Genomic DNA, 22,850 nt, shown 5'->3' with positions numbered 1-22,850 from the left:
TCCACATGTACTCACTTTTGAGAACTTGATTACTCAAAAGTTGCATTAATTCTAGATTCTTTGCCTGGAATATATGAAGACATAAGTATGTCATTGAGAAGAACAATTTCAATTGCAGTCTCTAAAGATAGGTTTTTTTAATGTATATAATTTAAGAATTTAGTGTGCATTCCAGGAAATATTGCAAAGCTAAATTAACTATTTTTCAATTTAAAAAAAAATACTATGCGCAACTTGTATGCGTGGTCACTCTTTAAACATTTTTTCTATTTTGAGATTATTACATGTTCTAGCAGCAGTCTCCATTTTAACAAAAGCAAATCTTTCAAAATAGAAGAATCTTTAAATTTGAATCACTGTAAAAAAAAAAAAAAAAAAAAAGTTCCCCGATCAATTTGAGAAATAGTTTGCTCCCTAAGAAAATAGAGCAGTTTTCTCCTGAAGACAGCAGAGAGTTTTCTTCCCCAGCTTTTCATCGCCAATATTGGCTGGTCTCTAACTGGCACATGTTGACTATTGTAGACAGTTGCAAAGGTGGTTGGAATTTTCAGGTGCTATTCTGAAGTAATACATACATATATATAAAAGAAATACACTATAAATATATACTTATCTGGTTTTACTTAAATTCGACCCGTTTTATACAACAGTCACTGAAATGTTATTTAACAGACAATTAAAAAATAATTTTGTGGTGAATAAATTAAAACATGAAGCTTTCCCCTCCCACAGATGATGAGGATGGTATGGACTGCATGGACAACGAGAGGCGGCCACATTTCCCTCAGTTTTCCTACTCTGCAAGCGGACGAGAATAACTTTTTTTTTGTTTGTTCTTCTGCTTCACTGTCATCTTAGGTTTATCACTGAAAACAATTCCTGAACATCACCACCAGTACTAGCTATTAAGATTGCAGGGGCACTTTCAGAGGTCATTCAAAATTGAAAAGTTCCCTCCCTCTCCAACGGGCCTTTTTGTTTTTTGCATGAAATTTTGTATCAGTCTGTCTCCTCCTGTTGCTGCTCCTCCTGTCTCAGTATAATAGCAACGTCAAGAAGTAATTTTGAAATCTTTTGAAATAAGATGACTTAAATCCTTCATTGTATACAGTGGGGGCTCAAAGAAACATGTGGGTTCCCGATGCATTTTCTCATTTCTTCTAGAAGACAAATCAGAATTGTAATTAGTCTAAAAAAGATGAGTTTATAATGTTTTCTTGCATCTGTTTGTGCTGGTCAGAACAAGAAAGGTAGGGGTGGTGATGTAAATATGCAAGGTTTTTGTTAGGCATATCATTACTTGAAGCAGGTCTATGTCATTAACATCTGGCTGGAATGTGTTTGGGAACCATTTTAATTACTGTTGGATTCTACAGAAGAAGCAGAAGGGCTGGGCTCACCCAGCCTGCCACTTAGACTTCCAGATTCACGTGCAATCATGGAGAATTAAGCATTCTACATGCAAGAAACGAAGGCATAAAAGCAGCATTTGAAGTTGTTTAAAGGTCTTATAATTTGCACCAGATAACATCTTTCTCATGCTTTTCTCTGTCTTTCTTGATATACATCACCTCTGATGGCTGAAGAATGTAGACAGGCATAATGGTATTGCTTTTCACCAAAATTTGTGCACCAAGGTAAACAGGTGTTTGCCATATTTGTTTTTATTTTGAGTTTGTGAATTAGCTTTCCTCCAGGTGTTTAACTCTGAATGAATGAATGAATGAATATATATATATATATATATATATATATACACACACACACACACACACTGCGGTAGTATTTATTTTTAGTGATAAGGATTGTATGCTTCAGGTTTGCAAATGCTGCTACATCTTAGAACAGGCTTATAGCAGTTTGTTTTGTAATATATGGAAGGACTGTACAAGCTGAAGAGAATAACGCACTTTTTCTCCCATGTGGAAATTTTAATAAGGCTCTGAAATTGTACATATTACTTAGAATTGGGCTTTTGTGGATGAAATACTGTCATAATTCTTTGGTGCTGTAGATGAGGACATTCCAACTCCATGTGCCAAGAGGTCAAAAATGCTATGTCTGTGCTCCACTAAAGTTTAAAGTAATATAAAAGCCTGGCAGCACAACAGAAATTTTTGGTTTTATATGGAGAAAATGCATTCAAACAATTGAGACCCCAATGATTACAAGAAAAGCACTTTATTGTAATTCTACAAACAGTAGACTGATGGTAACATTTGACCTGAACCAAGTAGGTAATGAAACCCAGCATGTGAAGTATGACAATAACTGACTGACTGAATTTAAACTATCATGGTAAACACCACACTGAAAGGAAAATGTTGTCTTTCCATTTCTGAAGATCTGTATTTAACAGGATGTGTGCACAAATCTTATCTTTGTTCTTCATTAAAGATCATTTGAATAATAAACCTTTTGGTGCTAGGAGTTGGGATATTCCAAAGTTGCCAGGAAGTGCAGTAAGGGTGAGTATGTGCCCTTGCTAATGACATCAGAAAATCCTGGGATTATTATTGAAGTACCTTGTTAGCTCCCATGTAGAATGTGATATCTCAGTATTATTGATAGCATTGTATCACTTAGTAAATGACTTTTGAAAGAAGAAATGTTCATATGCAGATGCCTTATCCTCTTGACGTTTAAAGTTGAGATATCTTAGCATGAAGATCACTGCTGGCAGTGGATGTGCTGAGGTGGTCAAGGGGTAGATGGGCATTTTAGCAAGGCAGCTAAGACAGACTCATTCAGATAATTTTTCATGTTTCTACCTAAGCAAAGTTTTATCTTTAATAATCGACAGATAAGAGGTGTATCTTTGTGTATGCTCTAACCACATATGATCTCATCCTTTCACCTTGTAACACTACTCATCTTTAGAGAATGGCACTTCAGAGGGAAAGGCGCACAGTCAATACATCATAGGTCTATTCTACACTGAAATAGTGATGATTTAAATGAACTAAATAGTAAATAGAACATTGACCATTTCTCTAGAAATGCCTCATAGATACAAACTAAAACTGTGTTGTTTAAAAATCTCCAGTATATGCCTCCATTTTTCCTTTTTTTCCAGTTTGTGTTAGCAATAAATACCTTGTGCATTTCCTTAAGTTTAATGAGAAGCCAGTGTTGTGCTTCGGGCTGATGGTTCCTCATGTGTAGGACAGGCCCTGTGGTTAGATCATTATTGCTTATGTAGTTTGCCGTAAATATCAATTGTTTGAAAACTTTAAGACTTCACGCTGAATTGCATAACCTGTCTCCACAACTACCTTTTATCAAGTTTATTACAGACACAGTTAATATTAACTGAATGCTGCCTGGAGTTTGGGAATTCCTGACTTCTGCTACCAATGTTCGAAATAGACAAAAGAGAAATCTCAAAGCTGTGCTGAGAGAGATGGCTGAAACATCTCTCTTCTGCTTGTCCTCAGCTGTAGTTTGGATTTGGACAGCAGTCAGTAGCTGGTATCTTGAGCCTTCCAATCATAGTACATTTCAGACTTTGACTCCAGCTTGTACTGACTTCCATGACATACAGTATGCCCTCTTATACTGCAGCCATCTTTGAGGAAATGTGTCATTTCTGTTTGGATTTTGGCAGTTTTGCACAGAGCTTTGCTTTCCACACTAATCCAATACATTCCTGTTGCTAAAGGAACATTTATTCCAGTATTGTTTTACATTTTTCTTTTGACATGTCATGTCATCTTTATTTGTGGCTTCTTAAAGCTGACTGTTCTTGCAGGGGCCATGTGCTTCTCCTAGAGTACAAAAGTAAGGGCCTTCCTTACTAACTGCAGGGTCTATGTTACACCTCAATGTACACACTTTGCTGCTACTGTTTGTACTGTCTACAGTAGAATTTCCTTATCTTGCTCCTGGTAGTGCATTACAGGCAAGCATGAAATGTAAAGTATTTATTTAAATAAAAAAACCCTCTAAATTGGTAATTGAATTACCTCCCTGTAGCTTTAGAGTTTGACATTTCTTGATCTTGCTAGTTCTTTCATTAGATACTTGCAAGATCTAGTCATGTGGTTAAGGATATTAAGCAGACAACTATGAAACCAAGAAACTGTATAACTGTTGGTCATACTTAAACTGTTTATTTCCTTAAGTATATGACCCACAAGGATGTGAAATAACTACAAGAAACTGTTTTTGTACACTGTACATCCTTAGTATTTTTACACGTATATGATAGGGATGCACATTATTTTCCTTCGTACAGACAGCTTAAATAAAGCACTATGTCAATCTGCTACTTCTGTGTTTATTAATGCTGCTTTTCTTCTGAAGTTTTGTAAATACGTATGTTGAAGTTTGCTGCAAATGAAGTACTTTTTATATTGGATATTAAATATATGTAGGATAAAATTCCTAGCTTGTGCCGTATACGGTGGTGAAAATCTGCTTGCTTTAGTTTTTCATTGTATTGCAAATCACATATGATATCTCAAGTGTGTGAGTTAGTTTAAACATTACTGATCATGACATCTAGTACTTTTTTTTTTTTTTTTTAAATTTCAGGAAGATCATCCAGTTTTGAAATCCGAATGGCCCTCACCTAGTTTCTTTTTATAAAATATGTACATCATGATTTCCTTTTCTTATCATGCATGTAATCTGATGGCCAATGTACCTCGCTGTGCAGTCTCATTGATAAATATACAACCTTTAATTTGACATCTTTCAAATACAATTTGATATCCAGTTTCTGTCACTTAAAGTCAACATCTACTCCTGAAAAAAGCACCAAGCTTCTTATGACTGAGCTAAATGTAGCAATAGTTTTACTAGTTGTATTTAAATAACATGTATGTTACTCTAAAGGCTTTGAATTAGCTTGGATTCCTTTAGTCACCTAATGATTACATAGGCCTTTCTTTTTACTGAAGCATAGATCACTACAGGGTATACTTTAAAGAAGTTTCAGGCTGTGATCAGGTTCGTACAGGATGCTACCACCACGTGGGTTGAGGTGGATTTCACCTACCTTACTTCTGTAGTTCTCTTGAATATAGACTGTTGTTCCAGCTTTATGCAGGTGATGTGAATTTAACCTTTAGAGAGTGATGCACCATGCAAGTGTTTGTTCTGTAAGTACTTATTTATTAAGGTATGTTAGCATTTTAATCACCTAGGAAAGAATTTATCTGGTCCGTGAAAGCTAATTTTTTAAAGCTTTGATTTGAGTGCTAACCAAGAGCTCATGCAAATTACTTCATATTATAAAACACTTAGCATTAGATGAGAACTTAGCCTTGTACAAGATTTCTTCAGTTATTTAAAGGAAAAAATTTCCAGTTAGCTACATATCTTGAAAACTTCCTTCCCCTTATTACTAAAGGTGACCAGCATATATAAGGTGTTATATGCCAAAAGATAACTGCACAGCTTCCCCTCAAATTCAAAATGACACACACACAAAAATCAAGGTAAGTTTATTGGTATTTACATATGTAACAAGACACACCTGCTGGAATAAGTTACAAAATACATTTAAAATATTTTCTTAAAAATTACACAAACTAAATGTTAAATGCATCCTGTGCACCTGCAATTTTAACTTGATCTTGAGCCTAACCACTTCACAGGAAGAACTTGGGAAAACTCGCATGCTGGAAGTCTTATTTCAAACTTTGGAAAGGTGTTCGCATTCAAAAAGGTTTAATGATTTAAATGCTATGTGTGAAACAGCTAAAGTAAATCAACTGAACTGAACCAGCAAGAGTTTTTTCACTTGAAACATTGCTTTGGGTCAGCTTCAACCAAGTCAGCATTCAGACTGGTACACAGGGTAACTGAAAGATAAAAAAAAATATGGGATTATAAATAACTTGTGTTGCACAGTTACTTACACAAACAAATTAGAAATGCCTCTTCTTCCTGTGGTTAAGTTCTCAGAAATGAAGTTCCTCAGTTAGGAATGGGGTAATGCTATGTAAACAAATTTTCAAAGTTAAACTTCCTGTGGACCTGCTGTCCTTGGCTTTTTCCAAAATCTTACAGGTAGTGAGAACAGAGCCATTTGCTCCCTGAAAAACAAGCTCTCCAGGAGCTCTAGTCATTGTTCATGTTTAGCAGTAAGTAAGAGCTTTTGTTTTAGGGCAGTCTAAGGTACTGCCCCTTTTCTTTTCCAGGAAAGAGGTGGCAGGTTTATGCCACAGACTATTTACTGTGAATTGTTCAGACTGTAGATAGTGTGGGCTGTTGTATCAAAACAGGAAGCTGCTTCTGTTAAGAAACCTCTGGTGGGAAGACTAATTTGCAACTTTTCTGCTTTTCATAGCTATTGTGGGTATGTAAACACTTGAATTTTAGTACTTCACTATCCCAGCTAAAATACTGCTCATTGGACCATCATTAACTATCTAAATTAGATTAAATTTTGATCAAAGTTGTTTCATGTAAATTGAGAAAAAGGCCACTTAAATTTCTAATGTTCTTACAGCTATTCTATCTTTAGATGACTGAAGCTTTTATTGAAATTTATAAGGTAATTAGGACTTGAGTTGCTCCTAGAATTCAGAGGGCACTGGATTAAGCAAGGAGAATTTTGCTCTTTAACAAGATGTGGCCCATTTAGGGAAGCCAATAATCTGGTAAACAAACAGTCTATTAAGGCAGTTGAGGGGAGAGACTAGTATATGCCCCCCTCAATACAGTACCAGGAACTATGTCAAAAAGGGATCTATCGCAATTAAACTGTTTTATATACTGTATATTATTAAACCTTTATATAGCATAACTTGGGTGGGAGTGAAACAGATTCTCTCTCTGATAGTTGGGTATAGAGAGAGCTCAGCATTATTGCTGACTCTCCTGATTTGGGAGCAACACGAGTTCAGAGCAGAAGCCAGACTTTCAAAAGTGGGAGCTTAAATGCCATGATTAGGTACTTACTTTAGTGGCCTTTCATAAGCACTCAGCCCGTTTTGAAATCCGGCCAGTTAAGTAGGTTTGTAAATAGGGCCTTTGGACCCTAATCTTGGGCTCCTTGTTTTGAAGCAGTTTATTTGTAAAAAATATGGTATAGTTCAAACAGAAGTAAAGGACTTCAAGCAGGAATTACTGGCTGTAGTTCTATAGCTTTTTATATCCAGGGCTTTGGAGCAAAGCCTGGAGCTGGAGCACGGAGCAGCTCTGGAGCAGTGGAGCTGGAGCAGAGCCAGAGCACAGCTCCAAAGCCCTGGTTATATCAGACCAGATTATCATAATGGTCCCTTCTGGCCTTAAATCTGTCAATGAAGATCATGGCCTGCGAGCATCTTAGACAGTGGGTGGTGTACCAAGCAATTGACAATATTTAACCCATTTGCAGCTACGAGAGAGACAAGTGCAAAGAACATGTTCTGAGTTTCATGAGAGGAAGAAATAGATACTGATCAGAAAAGGGAAATTAGAAGGTCCGTTGCTAATTAAATTCAACCTGGGTTAGAGGGGATTGAGGATTTAAAGTTCTCCTCTGGGCTGTGGGACAAATATTTTCAAAATGATTATTTCTAACTTAAAACTCCCAGAACCTTCATTACAACTTTGTGAGCAAATTGCTATAATAAAATAATACAGTGACACCCTCAGTCATAAGGCAACAGCTGATATTATTTGTGAAGTGTGTAGTTCACACTGACCACTTTCTCCAGAAATTAAAACCTCTTTTCACTTGTGATAGTACCAAATCAGGTGTTTAACATGTTGAAGGTGCTAAGAACCCTCAAGTCCCGTTCCTTGTGATAGTTGAAAAACTGGCAGGAATGGCCTTTTTGTTAAATTGGTAAAATCACAAGAACTTGTCCAGCAAATGTAAGAATATTTTGGCTGAAAAGATTTTCGGAACACTCTAGACACTTTTGTGGAATAAGGGAAATACTAACATGGGGTTAGAGTGTAATAAAATTAACTTGTCTCTTAAGGCAAATATAGATGCTAAATGTACTATTCAGTTTTTGTTTTCCTCGCTCGTGTAACTGGATTAAAGTGTAGCTAGCCATTTTAAAATGTTAGATTAAATTTTCAGCACAAAAAGTAGTGTGTATTTGGGAATATGAATACCTGTAGCTTGGACAGCGTGGTCACACTGGTACCAATAATGCCAAGGGTGAGATGACTTCCATGTCAAATTACATGTAAACTAAGGTTGTCAAGTGATTAAAAAAATTAACAATGATTAATTGTGCTGTTAAACAATAGAATATCATTTAAATATTTGAAAATGTAGAAAACATCCAAAAATATTGATTTCAGTTACACCGAATACAAAGTGTAATAAAAAATAAATATGAAGTGGGCACTGTACAAATATTTGCACTGTAAATAGTATTTTTCAATTCACTTCATACAAGTACAGTAGTACAATCTCTTTATTGTGAAAGTTGAATTTACAAATATAGAATTATGTATCAAAAACCCCTGCGTTCAAAAACAAAACAATGTAAAACTTTAGAACCTACAAGGTCAATCACTGAGACAAACAGGTTTGTTTAAGTTTGCAGAAGATAATGCTACCTGCTTCTTGTTTACAATGTCACCTGAAAGTGAGAACAGGTGTTCTTATGGCACTGTTGTAGCTGGCATTGCAAGATATTTACATGCCAGATGCACTAAAGATTCATATATCCCTTGCTGCTTCAACCACCATTCTAGAAGACGTGTCCATGCTGATGATGGATTCTGCATGATAATGATCCAAAGCAGTGCAGACCGACTCATGTTCACTTTAATCATCTGAGGCAGATGCTACCAAGAGAAGGTTGATTTTCTTTTTTGGTGGATTGGGTTCTGTAGTGTCCACATCAGTGTTGCTCTTTTAAGATGTCTGAAAGCATGCTCCACACCTCATCCCTCTCAGATTTTGGAAGGCACTTCATATTCTTAAATCAAGTGCTGTAATTATCTTTTTAGAAATCTCACATTGGTGTCAAATTTGCAGTGAAAGTGTTCTTAAAACGAACAACATGTGCTGGATCATTGTCTGAGACTGCTACAACATGAAATATATATGGCAGAATGCAGGTAAAAAAGAGAAGGAGACATACCATTCTCCCCCAAGGAGTTTAATTAACACTTTTTTTTTTTTAAAACAAGTGTCAAGCATGGAAACATCCTCTGGAATGGTGGCTGGAGCATGAAGAGGCATACAAAAGTTTAGCATATCTGGCACATAAGTACCTCGCAATGCCAGCTACAAAAGTGCCATGCAAATGTCTGTTCTCACTTTCTGGCGAAATTGTTTATATTTACAGGAGATAATGCTGCCCTCCTTTAATTTACAAACTTGTTTCTCTTAGCAATTGGCTGAAGAAGTAGGACTGAGTGGACTTGTAGGCTCAAAAGTTTTACATTGTTTTGTTTTTGCATGCAGTTATGTAACCAAAAAACCTACATTTGAAATTGTACTTTCACAATAGAGATTGCACTTCAGTACCTGTAGGAGGTGAATTGAAAAATACTATTTCATTATTTTTATGGTACAAATATTATAAGATGAGCACTGTGCAGTTTGTGTTCTGTGTCGTAGTTGAAATTGATATTTGAAAATGTAGAAAATCAAAAAAAGTTTCAGTTGGTGGTCTGTTTACCAGTGTAATTAATTTTTTTTAATCCTGATTAATCTGAGTTACTCATGTGACACTAACTGCAATTGACAGCCCTAATGTAAACCTGTTTTTCGTTTTCAGATATCTTCTCCTATTCATTTCACTATTAAATGCAGCAATTGCTACAATTTTGAAGAAAAAAGCAGTTTGTTACAGGATCACATAGTGATTTGAATAATAATCAGGGAGCAGCCTTCAATCCTCATGTCAGACCACAAGACAAATGTCTTATTCTCTACCTAAAACCTTATCTATGTAAAAATCTGCATTAAAGTTTTTGTAAGTAGTCCTCATTTCTCCATTCCATCCAGGTTCCTATCTTGTCCCCTCAGCATCCATGTCTGAGCTTCATGGCTCTATTTGGATCAGTGACATTTCAGTTGCACATTTGAAAATAAAACATGCAACAATAAATTTAGCTTAAAGAACGCTGTGCACAATTAAATCAGGCCAGACTGCTAGGTGTTGGTGGTAAAAAGCCTTGACTGCAGCACACGTTCCCTATTTTAACAAATGCATCCTTTACAACTGCAAAGCAAACTTTCAGTGGTAACAATATTCAATTTAGTTAGCAGCACATCTAGAAGGTGGGCAGCAGTACACAACCATGACTATCTGCTTTAACTGAAAATCTGCCACATTTCAGAGTCCTTAGTGGACTTCAGAGAGTCTCCTTTGTGGAGGGTTATTTCACTTTCTCTTAATGAAACATTCTTCAGCTTCTAAAGAGCTTAAACATGAAACACAGTGATTGCCATAAAAGAAAAGGAGTACTTGTGGCACCTTAGAGACTAACAAATTTATTTGAACATAAGCTTTCGTGACCTACAGCTCACTTCATCGGATGTTGTAGCTCACGAAAGCTTATGCTCAAATAAATTTGTTAGTCTCTAAAGTGCCACAAGTACTCCTTTTCTTTTTTGCGAATACAGACTAACACGGCTAATACTCTGAAACCAGTGATTGCCATGACATTTGCCCACAGATACCACAGACAGGTAAATCGGAGGTAGCACAGTAGTTTTTATTCTAGATATAGGGAAAATTGGTAACTCGGGTACTCTAGTCAGCATTAAAAAGATCACATTTCCCTGTAGTTACTATGCTATGATAATGTGTGTGGTTTTTTATTTAGTTCTAGGATAAAGCATCCTGATATTTGCCATGCATACTCTTAATCATGCTGCTGTTCACCAAAAAGTAGGCTAGCATTAAACATTGATTCTCCTTTCACGCTGCAGTTTGGTACTACAAATTCCTCTCTTGGTCCTGTTCACACTAATGAGAGTCCAAATTTCATGTATGAACTTGCTTTGTTCATGAGCCAGATGGCTTGGTATCACAGTGATACGGTCAAATCAGTTAATTTACTTAGAGAAACAAGGGTTAATTATGTGCTAGATTTGGAGACTATGTTTAATTCAGCAGTTCAGTTACAGTTTAAAAAGTCATGATTCTCCTCCTCCTTTTCAAAGTAGTGAATGATTAAAAGGGCAGCATCCAACTTAAAAATCAGTGTCTGAAAAATGTTACTTTTAACAGCATCTTGCGGACTGCACCCCTACAAGAAGCAAGGCCCTAACCCTGCCACTTCTTGTGCTAGGGTGGACTGCTGTGCCCATACAGATCCCCACTGAGAGTTCACGGGTCCCTCTGTAGTGTTGGTTTGGGTGGGGTTTTTGCACTGCAACAAGGAAGGCAAAAACATTTTTTTAAAACAGGGAAATGAGATTGCAAAACCACAACCAGAGGGTGAGGGACTCAGTGGCAGGTGTTACACCCTAAAACTACAGTTTTCAAAATGATTACATTTCAATACTACACGCTAGTGCTGTTAAAGAATTTTCTGTTGCTTACTATATCATCTGACATGAAGGACGAAACAAAGATTTCTGATAGGAGTTACATAGTAGCAGCCGTGTTAGTCTGTATTCGCAAAAAGAAAAGGAGTACGTGTGGCACCTTAGAGACTAACAAATTTATTTGAGCATAAGCTTTCGTGAGCTACAGCTCACTTCATCGGATGCATTTGGTGGAAAAAAAAACTTTTTTTTTCCACCAAATGCATCCGATGAAATGAGCTGTAGGTCACGAAAGCTTATACTCTAATAAATTTGTTAGTCTCTAAGGTGCCACAAGTACTCCTTTTCTGATAGGAGATACTGGCACAAGTAGTATTGGTTCTGCTTAGATGCACCTCACAGCATTTTCTTAATTTAGAGTAGGTTTAATCAGGGTGTGGATACAACTGCCCTGCCATCCCTCTTAATCAACGAGTTATTTCTGGACTCTGAAGATTATGCATCAAGAAGGAAAACCACCTTAAAACAAGATTGTTTAGCAAAGTCTTTATAGTTCTTGATGGCTGCAGAATATTTCTCTAGGATTTTCTTTTCTCGTTTCCAGTATTGGCATGGTACCTGTGTTCGCAGGAACTGCACCTCCTCTGTTAGCATCTGCCTCTCTCTGAAGAGCTGATTCTGTTTGTTGAGTAACTCCACTAGCTGCTGGGCAGTGGTTTGGCAATGCTTGTCAAGCTGGTATAACCTGGATAAAACAGATGAAAGGATACAGCAGGGCTCTGGAATTTACCACAAGGCTTTGATATGAACGCCCAAGAGTACAGTTTATATATGGCAATAGAGCTCAGCTTGGTCATCATGTTGGAGTCAACTGTTCTTCAAAGGATATTTAATACAGTTCATCCCCATCCCGTAAAACAGGAGCATTTTAAAATGTTTTCACTTTTAAATTAAAAGCTTAAGGGCTAATAAATTAGTTTTACCATTAAGTGACATCAATTAAAAAACAGAACCCATGTTCTAGTGTATGTATTTCAGAATTGCCTACATCACATTCCTGTCCTACAGGAAAAGGAGTCAATGGGATATTCCCATTCCCAGGGCTTCTGCGTTTCAAATGCAACAGAATCAACATCACTGCAAACTTCCTATATCGACACTCATACAGACAGCTAATAAAATCCAAGCTCACCAATGGTGTGATACCCTATTAAACCCAATCTGGGCATATTGCTTTTCACAACACTGGGTCCCAATGCTCTTCACAGGAAGCAACATTCATTTGGCTTCTCCAATTATCCTGGTCTTAACTCAGAGGGGATGAAGAGATGTTTTGAACTGGTCAATGAACTTTAAATACAGTGACAGGGATTCCCAGGGGAAGGGTGTAAACATGGAGTAAGTGAGATGGTGAATAAGACTGGAAACACAAAAGCCTGGCCTTTAATTATGGTTGGAAGGATTAGATTTTTGTTGGTAAATGTTGATTTCACCACATACACACAAATGGAAGAAAAAAATTCAGTTGCTGCTAACTAAAATTTAGAGATAGGCAACATATGAAAAATGCTGCTTCAGAACTTAGGAGTTTGATTTAAGGATATTTATATTTTGACCTGCGATTGTATTTTAAAGGATATATAGCTTTAACTTTTTGAATTGCAATGTTTTTAAATCTCAGTAAATAGTAACTATTAACCCCCCATAATTTCCTGCAACTGTAAAAATCTAAAAAAAATCTTATTATTTGAAATTATAAAAAAATAATTTAATTCTGCCAAGCATATCGATAATAGAAATAACAAGTACCCAAATTTACAGCAAAGGCCCCCACCAGGGCAGGTGCACCAGCGGGTAAGCATAGCAGTAGACAAGCCTCAGGAACTTTTACCACTTTGTCACGAAAAACCCAGTAACTGCTCTAGCTCTATGCTGCTAGTCTATCACTCGGGGCGCCTGGAAGCGCCCTTTTAGGGAAAAGTGAAAAAGGAAAAAATCTGCCATTTGCTTCAGTAAGGAAAGTAAAAAAGCAAACAAGCTGGAAGCTGTATTTAAACAAATGCACCTCACTTGCTCAAGTTCATGGATATTTTCCTGTGGTAGTGCTCGGTAAGTTTTATGATGAATTATGAAAAGAAAAAAAATCCTCAATAAAATAGACTCTAAATAACAAAGCAGATGAATAGAAGGGTATTATTAATTGCATTGTTTCAGTGCCCAAAGGTCTGAATCAGAAAGGGGGCCTTCCTGTGCTAGGTGCTGTATTAGGAGAAGATAGTCACTGTACAAAATGGATATCAGGATGGAACAAGTTCTATACAGGGCCACTACAACAAAGGTAGCATCATCTGCGTATGTAAGGTGTGATACCTATATGGCAGGTGGTGTCTGAGAAATGAAAGCAGTCACAATACGGCTCAACAATAAAGTCTTGAGTACAGCCAGAGCATATGCTATTGGAAGTGTTACATCTACATTTACCTGACCAAAATAATGCATGCAGAGCTTTCAAGTTGAGGTTAGACACTCAGAACCTATGTTCATGAAACATACAACTACTGTAGTATTCTGCATAGGAGCACTAGTGCTGCATACAAACAGCTCCTCAGATAATCTGAAGAGCTCATATCCATTACTGTACTAGTGCTTGCAGGTTGGGGGGGTGCTGTGTGTTTGTTTTTTGTTCGAAGGAAAACGTAAATGGACTCCTTTGTCATATCTGTTTACATTTATACATCTCGGTGCCATTAACAACGGAACCGTTCCTTGGGTAGCATTAGAGTGAAATACTGTGTTATCTCAGATGCCACTGCAGTAACTGGGAATAGATGCTGACCCTCCAACTGGGGTCATTGCAAGTAGAATGTCTATTAACACCCAACATACGAATGACCCTACTGGGTCAGACCAAACATCCATCTAGCCCAGTATCCTATCTTCCAACAGTGGCCAGTTCCCCAGAGGGAATGAATAGAACAGGTAATCATCAAGTGATCCATTCCCTGTCGCTCATTCCCACCTTCTGACAAACAGAGGCTAAGAATACCATTCCTGCCAACCTAGCTAATAGCCATTGATGCACCCATCCTCCATGAATTTAACCAGTTCTTTTTTGAACCCTATTATAATCTTAGATATCACAACATCCTCTGGCAAGGAGTTCCACAGCTTGACTGTGTGTTGTGTGAAGAAATACTTCCTTCCCCGCCCTAAACAATCAGCACTTCTGACAAATCCTACAAAAACAACCCCTTACCAGAGTGCATAGAAGGAGAAAACACAATTTTGTAAAGAAACAGATCTACGCCCAGCTTTTAAAGGGTCATAAGACATTTATTTTTTAATTAATGACATCTTGGCAGTTCCTTGATGATCAAATGAGATGCAGAGATGAGCCTGACCCAACACCCCAAAGCCAAGCATAACACTGGGGGAGCTTGGAACCAGATCGGAACAGGAGAGCTGACCCCACCTTAGGATCTGATCTGACTGATCCAAAATCCTGGAAACAATCACCACCAAATTTAGATGAAGTTTAGTGGCTTGGGCCATGGATCCAAACTTTGTGGCTTAGGTCTTTTAATACCAAGTTCTTCAAGGTAGGGTGATTGTTGCTAAGGGCCTGCATATTTATTGTACTAGGCTTGCAATTAAGCCTAACTTTAAACATGTGACTGTAATGGGACTACTTACACGCTTAGTTAGGCATATGCTTAAGTATCTTGGTGAATCAGGGTGCACATGAATGAAAGGACAACATAACCTAGGCTGAACGTCTATAGCTACACCCCTAAACTACCTCCAATGACAAACTGGAATTGGAAAGTTTCTATGCAGTAATTCTGTCATGTACTTTACTATCTCTCAACTGAAGTGTAAAATAAACTGAATGAACTTACATACATCAGCTCCGCATGTGGCCACCTTGCAATATATACACTTTTAGGAACTGCCCTGGTCAACTTTGGCACTAGTAAAAGCTTCCTCGGCTGAAACTGAAAAAAACCACTATCTTCATAATAAAAGTTGCACAAAACCAGGTTGAAAAGAATAAGACAATGTGAGACAATGCCAAAACCATGTTTTCCAATCTGCTATGCGCCATAATATGATTTTTCTCCCCAAACTACTGAAATAGTGCTGCTGCATGGCCACATTTCAGACCACATGGTCCTCTTGGTGTGGACTATATTGCTATGTATTTAGCAATGTCTATTATCATGTTAGCACATGTGCACAGGAGCTGATTTTACAAGCTGTATTATCATATACTGGAGATCAGAAAAAAGCTGTAAGCGCAACCCAGCAAGCTGCAAACCCTGACAGCTGGTTTTAAGCTGCCAACCAAGTGAACAAAGAGACCATCTGATAGTACAGAATGTGCTGCTAATTACAGTCTTACCTTGTATAACTTCTAAGGCATTACACATTAACACACAAGTTCACTACTGTATATATTTCTTTACTCTGGTTGTGTTGTTTCAGGGACCTAAAATTGTGTCCAGTTTGTGTAAACAGATGCAGTTACTCTCCCAGAAGCAATATATCACTTCCAGTGCAAGAGAGGAAGCAATGTCTACTGTGAAGCAGTGTAGTTAGAGGATACGATGCCAAACTGGGGAGAGTTGAGTTCTATTCTCTGCTCCATCACTGGTTCACTGTGTGATTTGAGGACAGTCACATAATCTCTCCCTGCCTTAGCACACCCAGCTATAAGGTAGATATTATTTACCCCTTTTTACAAAGCACTTAGAACTCTTCATCCAGAAATTCCCTCTCAGGGTTAAGGGGTTACTATTATAAATTACTTTCTTCACAGAGACACAGCAAAGGAAAACTAAAGAATCTCCTATGAGTTCTGTCCTATCCCTTTAGCGTCTTGTGGTCTATAAAACTTTTTGACTCCAGGTTCCTTAACTCTGATAGTGCTAAGAGCCTGGTCCAACTCCTGCCAACTTCAACTAAATAAATTAAAATAATAACTTGGACTGATTTATAAACATTCCATAAAGGGCACCACCTCTCCTTTGCCCTAGTGCCTTGACATGTTTTAAAAACATGGTCCCCAGGGACATTTCTTTACTCAATAATTAACATCACCAGCAACTAAAGACCTAGCTAAGCTCTACAACCCCCCATCAGCATCCTCCCAGACCCTCACAGCAAAGCAACTGGTGTTTTTACCTTGATATTGCATATCACTATTTTGGATCAGAGGAAGGAAATTTAAATGATAGATGGATGCCTAATACAGAATGCCCTGCCAGCTGCCCCTCTCTTTCATGAGTGGGCTCCAGATCTGGCATCCTTGCTGATCCCAATTCTGGCAGCTTGGCACAGGGAGAGCAGTGGTCTCCCAGAGAGATGGGTCCCAGAGCATCTGATGTTTTACAGATCAAAATCAATATCCTACAATCCACCGGCTCCTTGGCAGATAGCCCACCTGGCCCTAAAGCCTTACTGGGTCAGGCCCATATTGTCCGTCTACACAGGATGACGTATCTTGCTTTAAGCACATGAAAGATAATTCAATTAAAGAGACAAACTATTGCAAGTGAAGAGAAACAAGTCTTTAGTTATAGAAGTATTACTTATGCAGTTCAGTTATGTAAACAAAATCCTAACCATTCTAGCACTACCCTACATTTAGACTATTTACAGCATAATCTGACAAAAGGAAATAGCTCCCATCTACAAATCATGCATTTAAAATTATTCTCCATCTGTTGCCTCATTTTACAAAAATTCCCAATTTACACAGAGGGGTAAGAGAGCAAAAGATAGCAGTGTGGGACACAAGCACAGGTTGGCAACTGGTTACATAAAAAAAGGAAACAAGATTTGGGGCATAAGGAACTGCAGCTTTAATTAGTTTGTTTCAAAGAGAAAACAACTTCTCATTCTAAACCTTAATAATCACCTGTTAGTGGTGCTATTCAGAATGTGCATGCAGCTTTATTGCAGAGTGGCCAAGATGCGGTGGCACTGTTTTTGAAGTGAGGTATATGCTGAACCCTCAGAAATCCGAGTTAGTATGTTAAGTTCCTTGGGGCAGAGACCAAGGGCCAGGTCCTAAAAGGAAGTAGGAGATGAGGGTACTCAACACCTTGCAGGATAGAGTCCCACATATTCATGTTCTGCACAACAAATACCCTTAAATCTAAAATCGGGGTCTAAGGGTACACCTACACTGCAAGGGAAAAAAAAATAGAGAACCTGGCAACAAGTCTCAGAGCCCAGGGTTTACAGACTCAGGCTCATGGGGCTCATGCTAAAGTGCTAAAAATAGCAAAGACCTTCCCACTCAGTCTGAAACTCAGCTCTGAAACCTGGCAAGGTGGGTGGGTCTCAGATCCTGAGTGGAAATTTCTACACTGCTATTTTTAGTGCTGTAGCATGAGCACAAATCTGTCAACCTGGGCTCTGAGACTCACTGCTGGATGGTTGTTGGTGGTTGGTTTTTTTTTGCAGTGTAGGTGTACCCGTTGTGAGTTCTCATTCAGTGGACAGACCTGCATGGAGATGAAAAGGAAGTTACTGGATACAATACCTCTTAGCTCTCATAAATTACATTTAGCAAAGACAATACCAAAGTAAAAAGAATCCCAGCTAATAGAGAATACTATTCAGGCTGTCACTCAGCTAGTAGGTGGTACACTGGATTTTGGACAGGTCTTCTACACCGTGGTGAATCTCATCCAAAGAAAATAAAATGTTTCAGTGCACAAAATGATAGTAACACAACAGAAAGTTATGTTGACATTTTCTGTGTACCAGACAAAATGATATCTTCACGGGAGTGAAGTATTTAGTATTTCTATTCTAATAGCAAGGCTTTAGACATAAATACATTGACAGGTCTCTGCTCCAGGGAGTTTACAATCCAAATTATACTCAATAATCCCACAGCTGCCTATGAACAAAGAGGAGAGGATGGTATGAAGCTTGTTAGTCCCTCTCCAGATGTTTACATTTATTATCAATAAACTGATCTATTGGGGTTTGCAGAGAGCCTCCAGACTTAAGAGCAGGATTGGGGATTTTAGACTTGAAAAAGTGGACTCATTAAAAGATTACTTAGTAATCTTTAGTGCCATCAGGTTATGCATGCAAGACACTTCCACTCTTCACTGCATAGCTGAATTTGCTGAAGTAGTATGATTAAATTACAGCAACCTGCAGCAGCTAAATCACCAGATTCAATAACCATGCTGCATTTACTGGCACACATCTTAATTAGGTTTTAATACAAGTAATCTGATAACTACTCCTGGCCAGCCAGAGCAGGACTGTCCATGCTGAAAGCTGTGTTATTTAGCTTTTCTTCCGGTATACTGCAGCAGCCTCCCCACTGACCCTTGTCAAAGAACCCCATCTGCTGGTTGCCACGGTAACTGAAGGCAACCAATTGAGCTGAACGGAGTGACTTGGAAATAAAGTCAATGGCCAAAGGAATTCAGCTAAGAGTAATAAATCATTTAGTAAAAGGGAGTCTTCATAAATCTGTATTACGGTAACAACTGCATAACTGTAGACTAGAGGAGCAGTGGTGGATCACAAGTTCAGATGCATACAGATCCATTTTTTTCCAGCATCAATAAGTTTTGTCATAAAAAAAAGCCCCGAGAACGTTATTTGTACAGAAAGCTACCTGAAAAGGATTTTCCTTTTAGGCAGAAAGCAAAGCAGCAACCCACTCATTTCTAATGTCCCTTTCGTAACATTTAATTTATTTGTTTTTGTTTTTAAGTAGAGGCAATGGACTAGATGCTGCTTTCAGTAATAGTGGTGTAATTCATGAGTAACTCCATGGGAGCCCAGTGTTAGTTCTGAATCACAAAGGTGCATGAGAGTGCAATCTAACCCAATATCAAGACAATTTCACACTTATTTTGAAATCTATCAGCTATTTATTAATCTCACATATTTGTGAAAAAACTATATAAATTTTAAAAAGCACATAGTCGTCTTAGAAGCAAGATGGTAAAAAAAAAATCCAAAAAGCATACAGCAAATACAAGTCAATTGTAAACTAAAAGAAAACAAAGCAGAACTATCCATCTGTAAGTTTCTGCCCTTCCCCAATACAATTTTTAGCGGCGACATTCAAAATTACTAGTTGATGGATAGATGGCAACAGTGGGTCCCAAAAGACAATGGTGTAAGCGCCAAAGCAATTCAGTTGCTATGTGTCATGCTGCAGCATCGTGAGTTGCTAAAAAGTCCAATTCTTGAGTAGCAGTCCTTGCCCCAGATGTTGCAGGTGTATGGCACAGGGCCAGAAGATGAGACTGGTGCAGCACTACTGGTACTTGAGGCCTGCTGCACTTTTCTCTGTTTGCACTCTCTGCTTCTCTCTCCCTCTCTCTCCCCATCACCTTTCTTCAGACTCTTTGCCTCCCTGGTGCAGTAGCCTGTTGCTAACTCCTTCTTCCCAGTTTGCAGTGTTGATGTTGAAAGTTTTCAAATCCCTCCTGCAAACATCTTTGAACCTGAGCCTAGGCTGGCCCAGTGGCCTTGGAGAATCCACAAGTTCTCCATACAGGAGGTCCTTTGGAATGCATCATCAATCCAGTGCAGGGTGACCAAATGAACGAAGATACCTATGTTTGTTTGGCAATTTTACTTTCTCAAGTATCTTTCTTCAAGTACTTTCTTCAGTATCAGGAATTTTGGTTTCTAACTTGGTATTTAAAATACAAACAAAGATAGCGGGTGTAGAAAGCGATTAGCCTTCTCGCATGCGTGCTGTAGGTAGTCCAGTTCTCACCATATAGCAGCATGCTCAGGATGCATATGTGGTAAACCCATATCTTGCTGTTCAATGTCATTTTCCTGTTATCCCACATGTGCTTGGACAATTGACCGAATATGGTGCCTGCCTTTCTGATGTGAGAATTAAGCTAGTAATCTAGAGATAGTATCAAATATATTGGATAACCTAAGTAGGAGAACTCATGCACAACTGCTAGCTTAATGCCAGCTATTAAAACTTCTAGGGCAGTCAACACACCTTGTGCCATAATCATTGTCTTCCTTAGACTGATGGATAGTCCAAATTCATCACAAGCAAACACAAAGATAATGCAAAGTTTCCAGAGCTCCTCTTCACTATGTGCAAACAGCACTGCACCAACCACAAAAAGAAGTTCTCTTATCAACATAGGTTTAACCTTGTTTTTTCTCTCTCTTAAACATGCAATATTGAAGAGTTTTCAATTTGATCTTGTATGGAAATTTAGATCCTCGGAGCTAGATGAGAAAGTATGACTAATTAGCAGAGAGAAAAATATACCAAAAAGCGTTAATGCCCAAACACATCCTTGTTTGATACTACTGTAGATTTTCAAAGCTGTCAGACTGATCATCATCATATTGGACTGTAGTCTTCATGAAAGAATTAAATCAAACTAAGGAGAACTGGAGGGCACCCAATTCTCTCTAGCAGTTGAAAAGGGTCCTTTTTGCCAACCAGGTCAAAAGCCTTTGTAAGATCTATGAAGGTCAAAGAGAGTGATTTTCCTTGTTCTAGACAATTTTCTTGAAGTAGTCGAAGTGTGAAGACCATATAATAGTTGATCCACCATCGTGGAAGCTGCACTGACTGGATATATGCCTTCAGCAAGAACTTGCAGTCTGTTGAGAATGACGGGTACAAACGCCTTGCCTGCAACACTAAGGAGAGATTTTCCTATGTACTGTAGTTGTTACAATCACTCCAATCTCCTTTATTTTTATACAATGTTACGCTGTTAGCATCCTTCGTGTCTTGTGGTACTCTTCTTTCCCTCCAACAAACAAACACTGTGCAAATACTGAAGCACAGCCAGTTCTCCTTGTTTCATAATTCAGCCACAATTCCATCTTCTCCTGTGGCCTTTCCTGATGAAAAAAGGCAGCCACCTACCTGGCAAGTTCGTATATAGTTGGTTCTATATCAAGCATTGATTGTCTGGAGCCAGGGGATTACATTTAATGCTGCTTCAGAAACTGGTTTTATCTGAATAAAGTTTGTGATTCTGTTCCACCCCACACTGCATCTGTTTGCTTCTGTCAATGATGATACTATTAAGAGATTGAGTGGAGTAGTTTTTTTTTTAAATTACATCATACATACCTCTTAGATCTTCATTCTCAAATGATATTTGTATCTTCTTGCACAAACTGAGCCAGTATGATTGAGCACATTGCCTCACTATTTGTTGAAATGTGCTCTTGGCTGCTCTGAGGTGAACATGAGTGTTGTTCCACACTGCATCAGAATTCAGTGGAGGTGCAATAAATGACAACTTCCCTGAGTGAACTGGAAACACCTTTCTTGGTCTTCTGTATTATTGATATTAAGGGGCGCGCAACAGCTGTATTTAGTATGATGGAAATCTGTAACGAAAGCCTTATTTTGCAGCACACAAGCATACGGTCTGTGTCATACTCTGCATGTGAAAACTGAGTATGGAAAAAATCCTGCAGATGTGTTTTTGTTTTTTGTTTTTTAAAACAGATGACCATTAAATCCAGTTGGTGCCAGTGTCCAAGTCTCGGGTGTCTTCACAAGACCCTTGGACGATGATCACCTTGGAAGTAGGTAATGCACAGTCCTTGGTGGGTGCAGAGCTCCAATAATCTTTGCCCATTGCCATTAATTCTTCTCATTCCATGGGACCAACATGATCTTGTGATCTGAGCCAGCTCTAGCACTGAAGTTTACCAATAGAGTCGCTCATGCCATGGTTGCTTACTGATGACACTGTTGAGTTGCTGATAGAACAAGTCCTTCTCTTCAGAAATGGAGGAAAGTGTTGGGGCATATGTACTGATGAAGCTGGCAAAGCCACTTCTAGAAGATATTACTGATAAAACATGTTCTGATGTTGCAATGAGACAGGTTTCAGAGTAGCAGCCGTGTTAGTCTGTATTCGCAAAAAGAAAAGAAGTACTTGTGGCACCTTAGAGACTAACAAATTTATTAGAGCATAAGCTTTCGTGAGCTACAGCTCACTTCATCGGATGCATTTGGTGGAAAAAACAGAGGAGAGATTTATATATACACACACACAGAGAACATGAAACAATGGGTTTATCATACACACTGTAAGGAGAGTGATCACTTAAGATAAGCCATCACCAACAGCAGGGGGGGGAAGGAGGAAAACCTTTCATGGTGACAAGCAGGTAGGCTAATTCCAGCAATTAACAAGAATATCAGAGGAACCACCTGATCAACATCCTCTACAGCAAACAGGGAAAGATTAAGAATGAGCTCTCAAAACTGGATACTCTCATAAAGAACCAACCTTCCACACAAACTTCCTCGTGGCTGGACTTTACAAAAACTAGACAAGCCATTTACAAAACACACTTTGATTCTCTACAAAAGAAAAAGGACACTAAGCTATCTAAACTACTATATGCCACAAGGGGCCACAACAATGGTTCCCGTAAC

General features: G+C 38.3%; 2 protein-coding genes and 1 long non-coding RNA gene across 19 annotated transcripts in view; 1 reads left to right on the top strand and 2 right to left on the bottom strand.

The window, feature by feature from the left end:
- The window catches only part of AKT3 (AKT serine/threonine kinase 3), a 281,463-nt gene extending 275,618 nt beyond the window's left edge, over window positions 1–5,845 (top strand). For 4 of the 7 annotated variants that reach the window (XM_038396389.2, XM_038396387.2, XM_038396388.2 and 1 more), the window contains exon 15: window positions 733–4,270. In XM_038396389.2, coding sequence (XP_038252317.1) covers window positions 733–818 — 86 coding nt within the window. In that variant the 3' untranslated portion in view covers window positions 819–4,270. Of the gene's footprint in view, window positions 1–732 lie in introns of all 7 variants that reach the window. The other 3 variants (XM_043511466.1, XM_038396391.2, XM_043511467.1) reach the window with 1 other exon arrangement.
- Window positions 5,435–22,850, bottom strand: part of SDCCAG8 (SHH signaling and ciliogenesis regulator SDCCAG8) — a 161,320-nt gene continuing 143,904 nt past the window's right edge. For 10 of the 11 annotated variants that reach the window (XM_038396374.2, XM_038396376.2, XM_043511458.1 and 7 more), the window contains 2 exons: window positions 12,026–12,152; window positions 5,435–5,810 (listed from right to left, as the gene is read on the bottom strand). In XM_038396374.2, the coding sequence (XP_038252302.1) occupies window positions 5,790–5,810; window positions 12,026–12,152 (148 nt within the window). In that variant the 3' untranslated portion in view covers window positions 5,435–5,789. Of the gene's footprint in view, window positions 5,811–12,020; window positions 12,153–22,850 lie in introns of those variants that run through there. The other variant, XM_038396383.2, reaches the window with a different exon arrangement.
- The window catches only part of LOC122459433, a 28,989-nt gene continuing 20,627 nt past the window's right edge, over window positions 14,489–22,850 (bottom strand). Inside the window, exon 3 of the long non-coding RNA XR_006280138.1 lies at window positions 14,489–18,049. This is a non-coding gene — a long non-coding RNA (uncharacterized LOC122459433). The remainder of the gene's footprint in view (window positions 18,050–22,850) is intronic.

This window comes from Dermochelys coriacea, chromosome 3, assembly GCF_009764565.3.
Source record: "Dermochelys coriacea isolate rDerCor1 chromosome 3, rDerCor1.pri.v4, whole genome shotgun sequence".
In the NCBI taxonomy this organism is placed as follows: domain Eukaryota; kingdom Metazoa; phylum Chordata; order Testudines; family Dermochelyidae; genus Dermochelys; species Dermochelys coriacea.
This window is presented reverse-complemented; position numbering and strand designations above follow the sequence as displayed.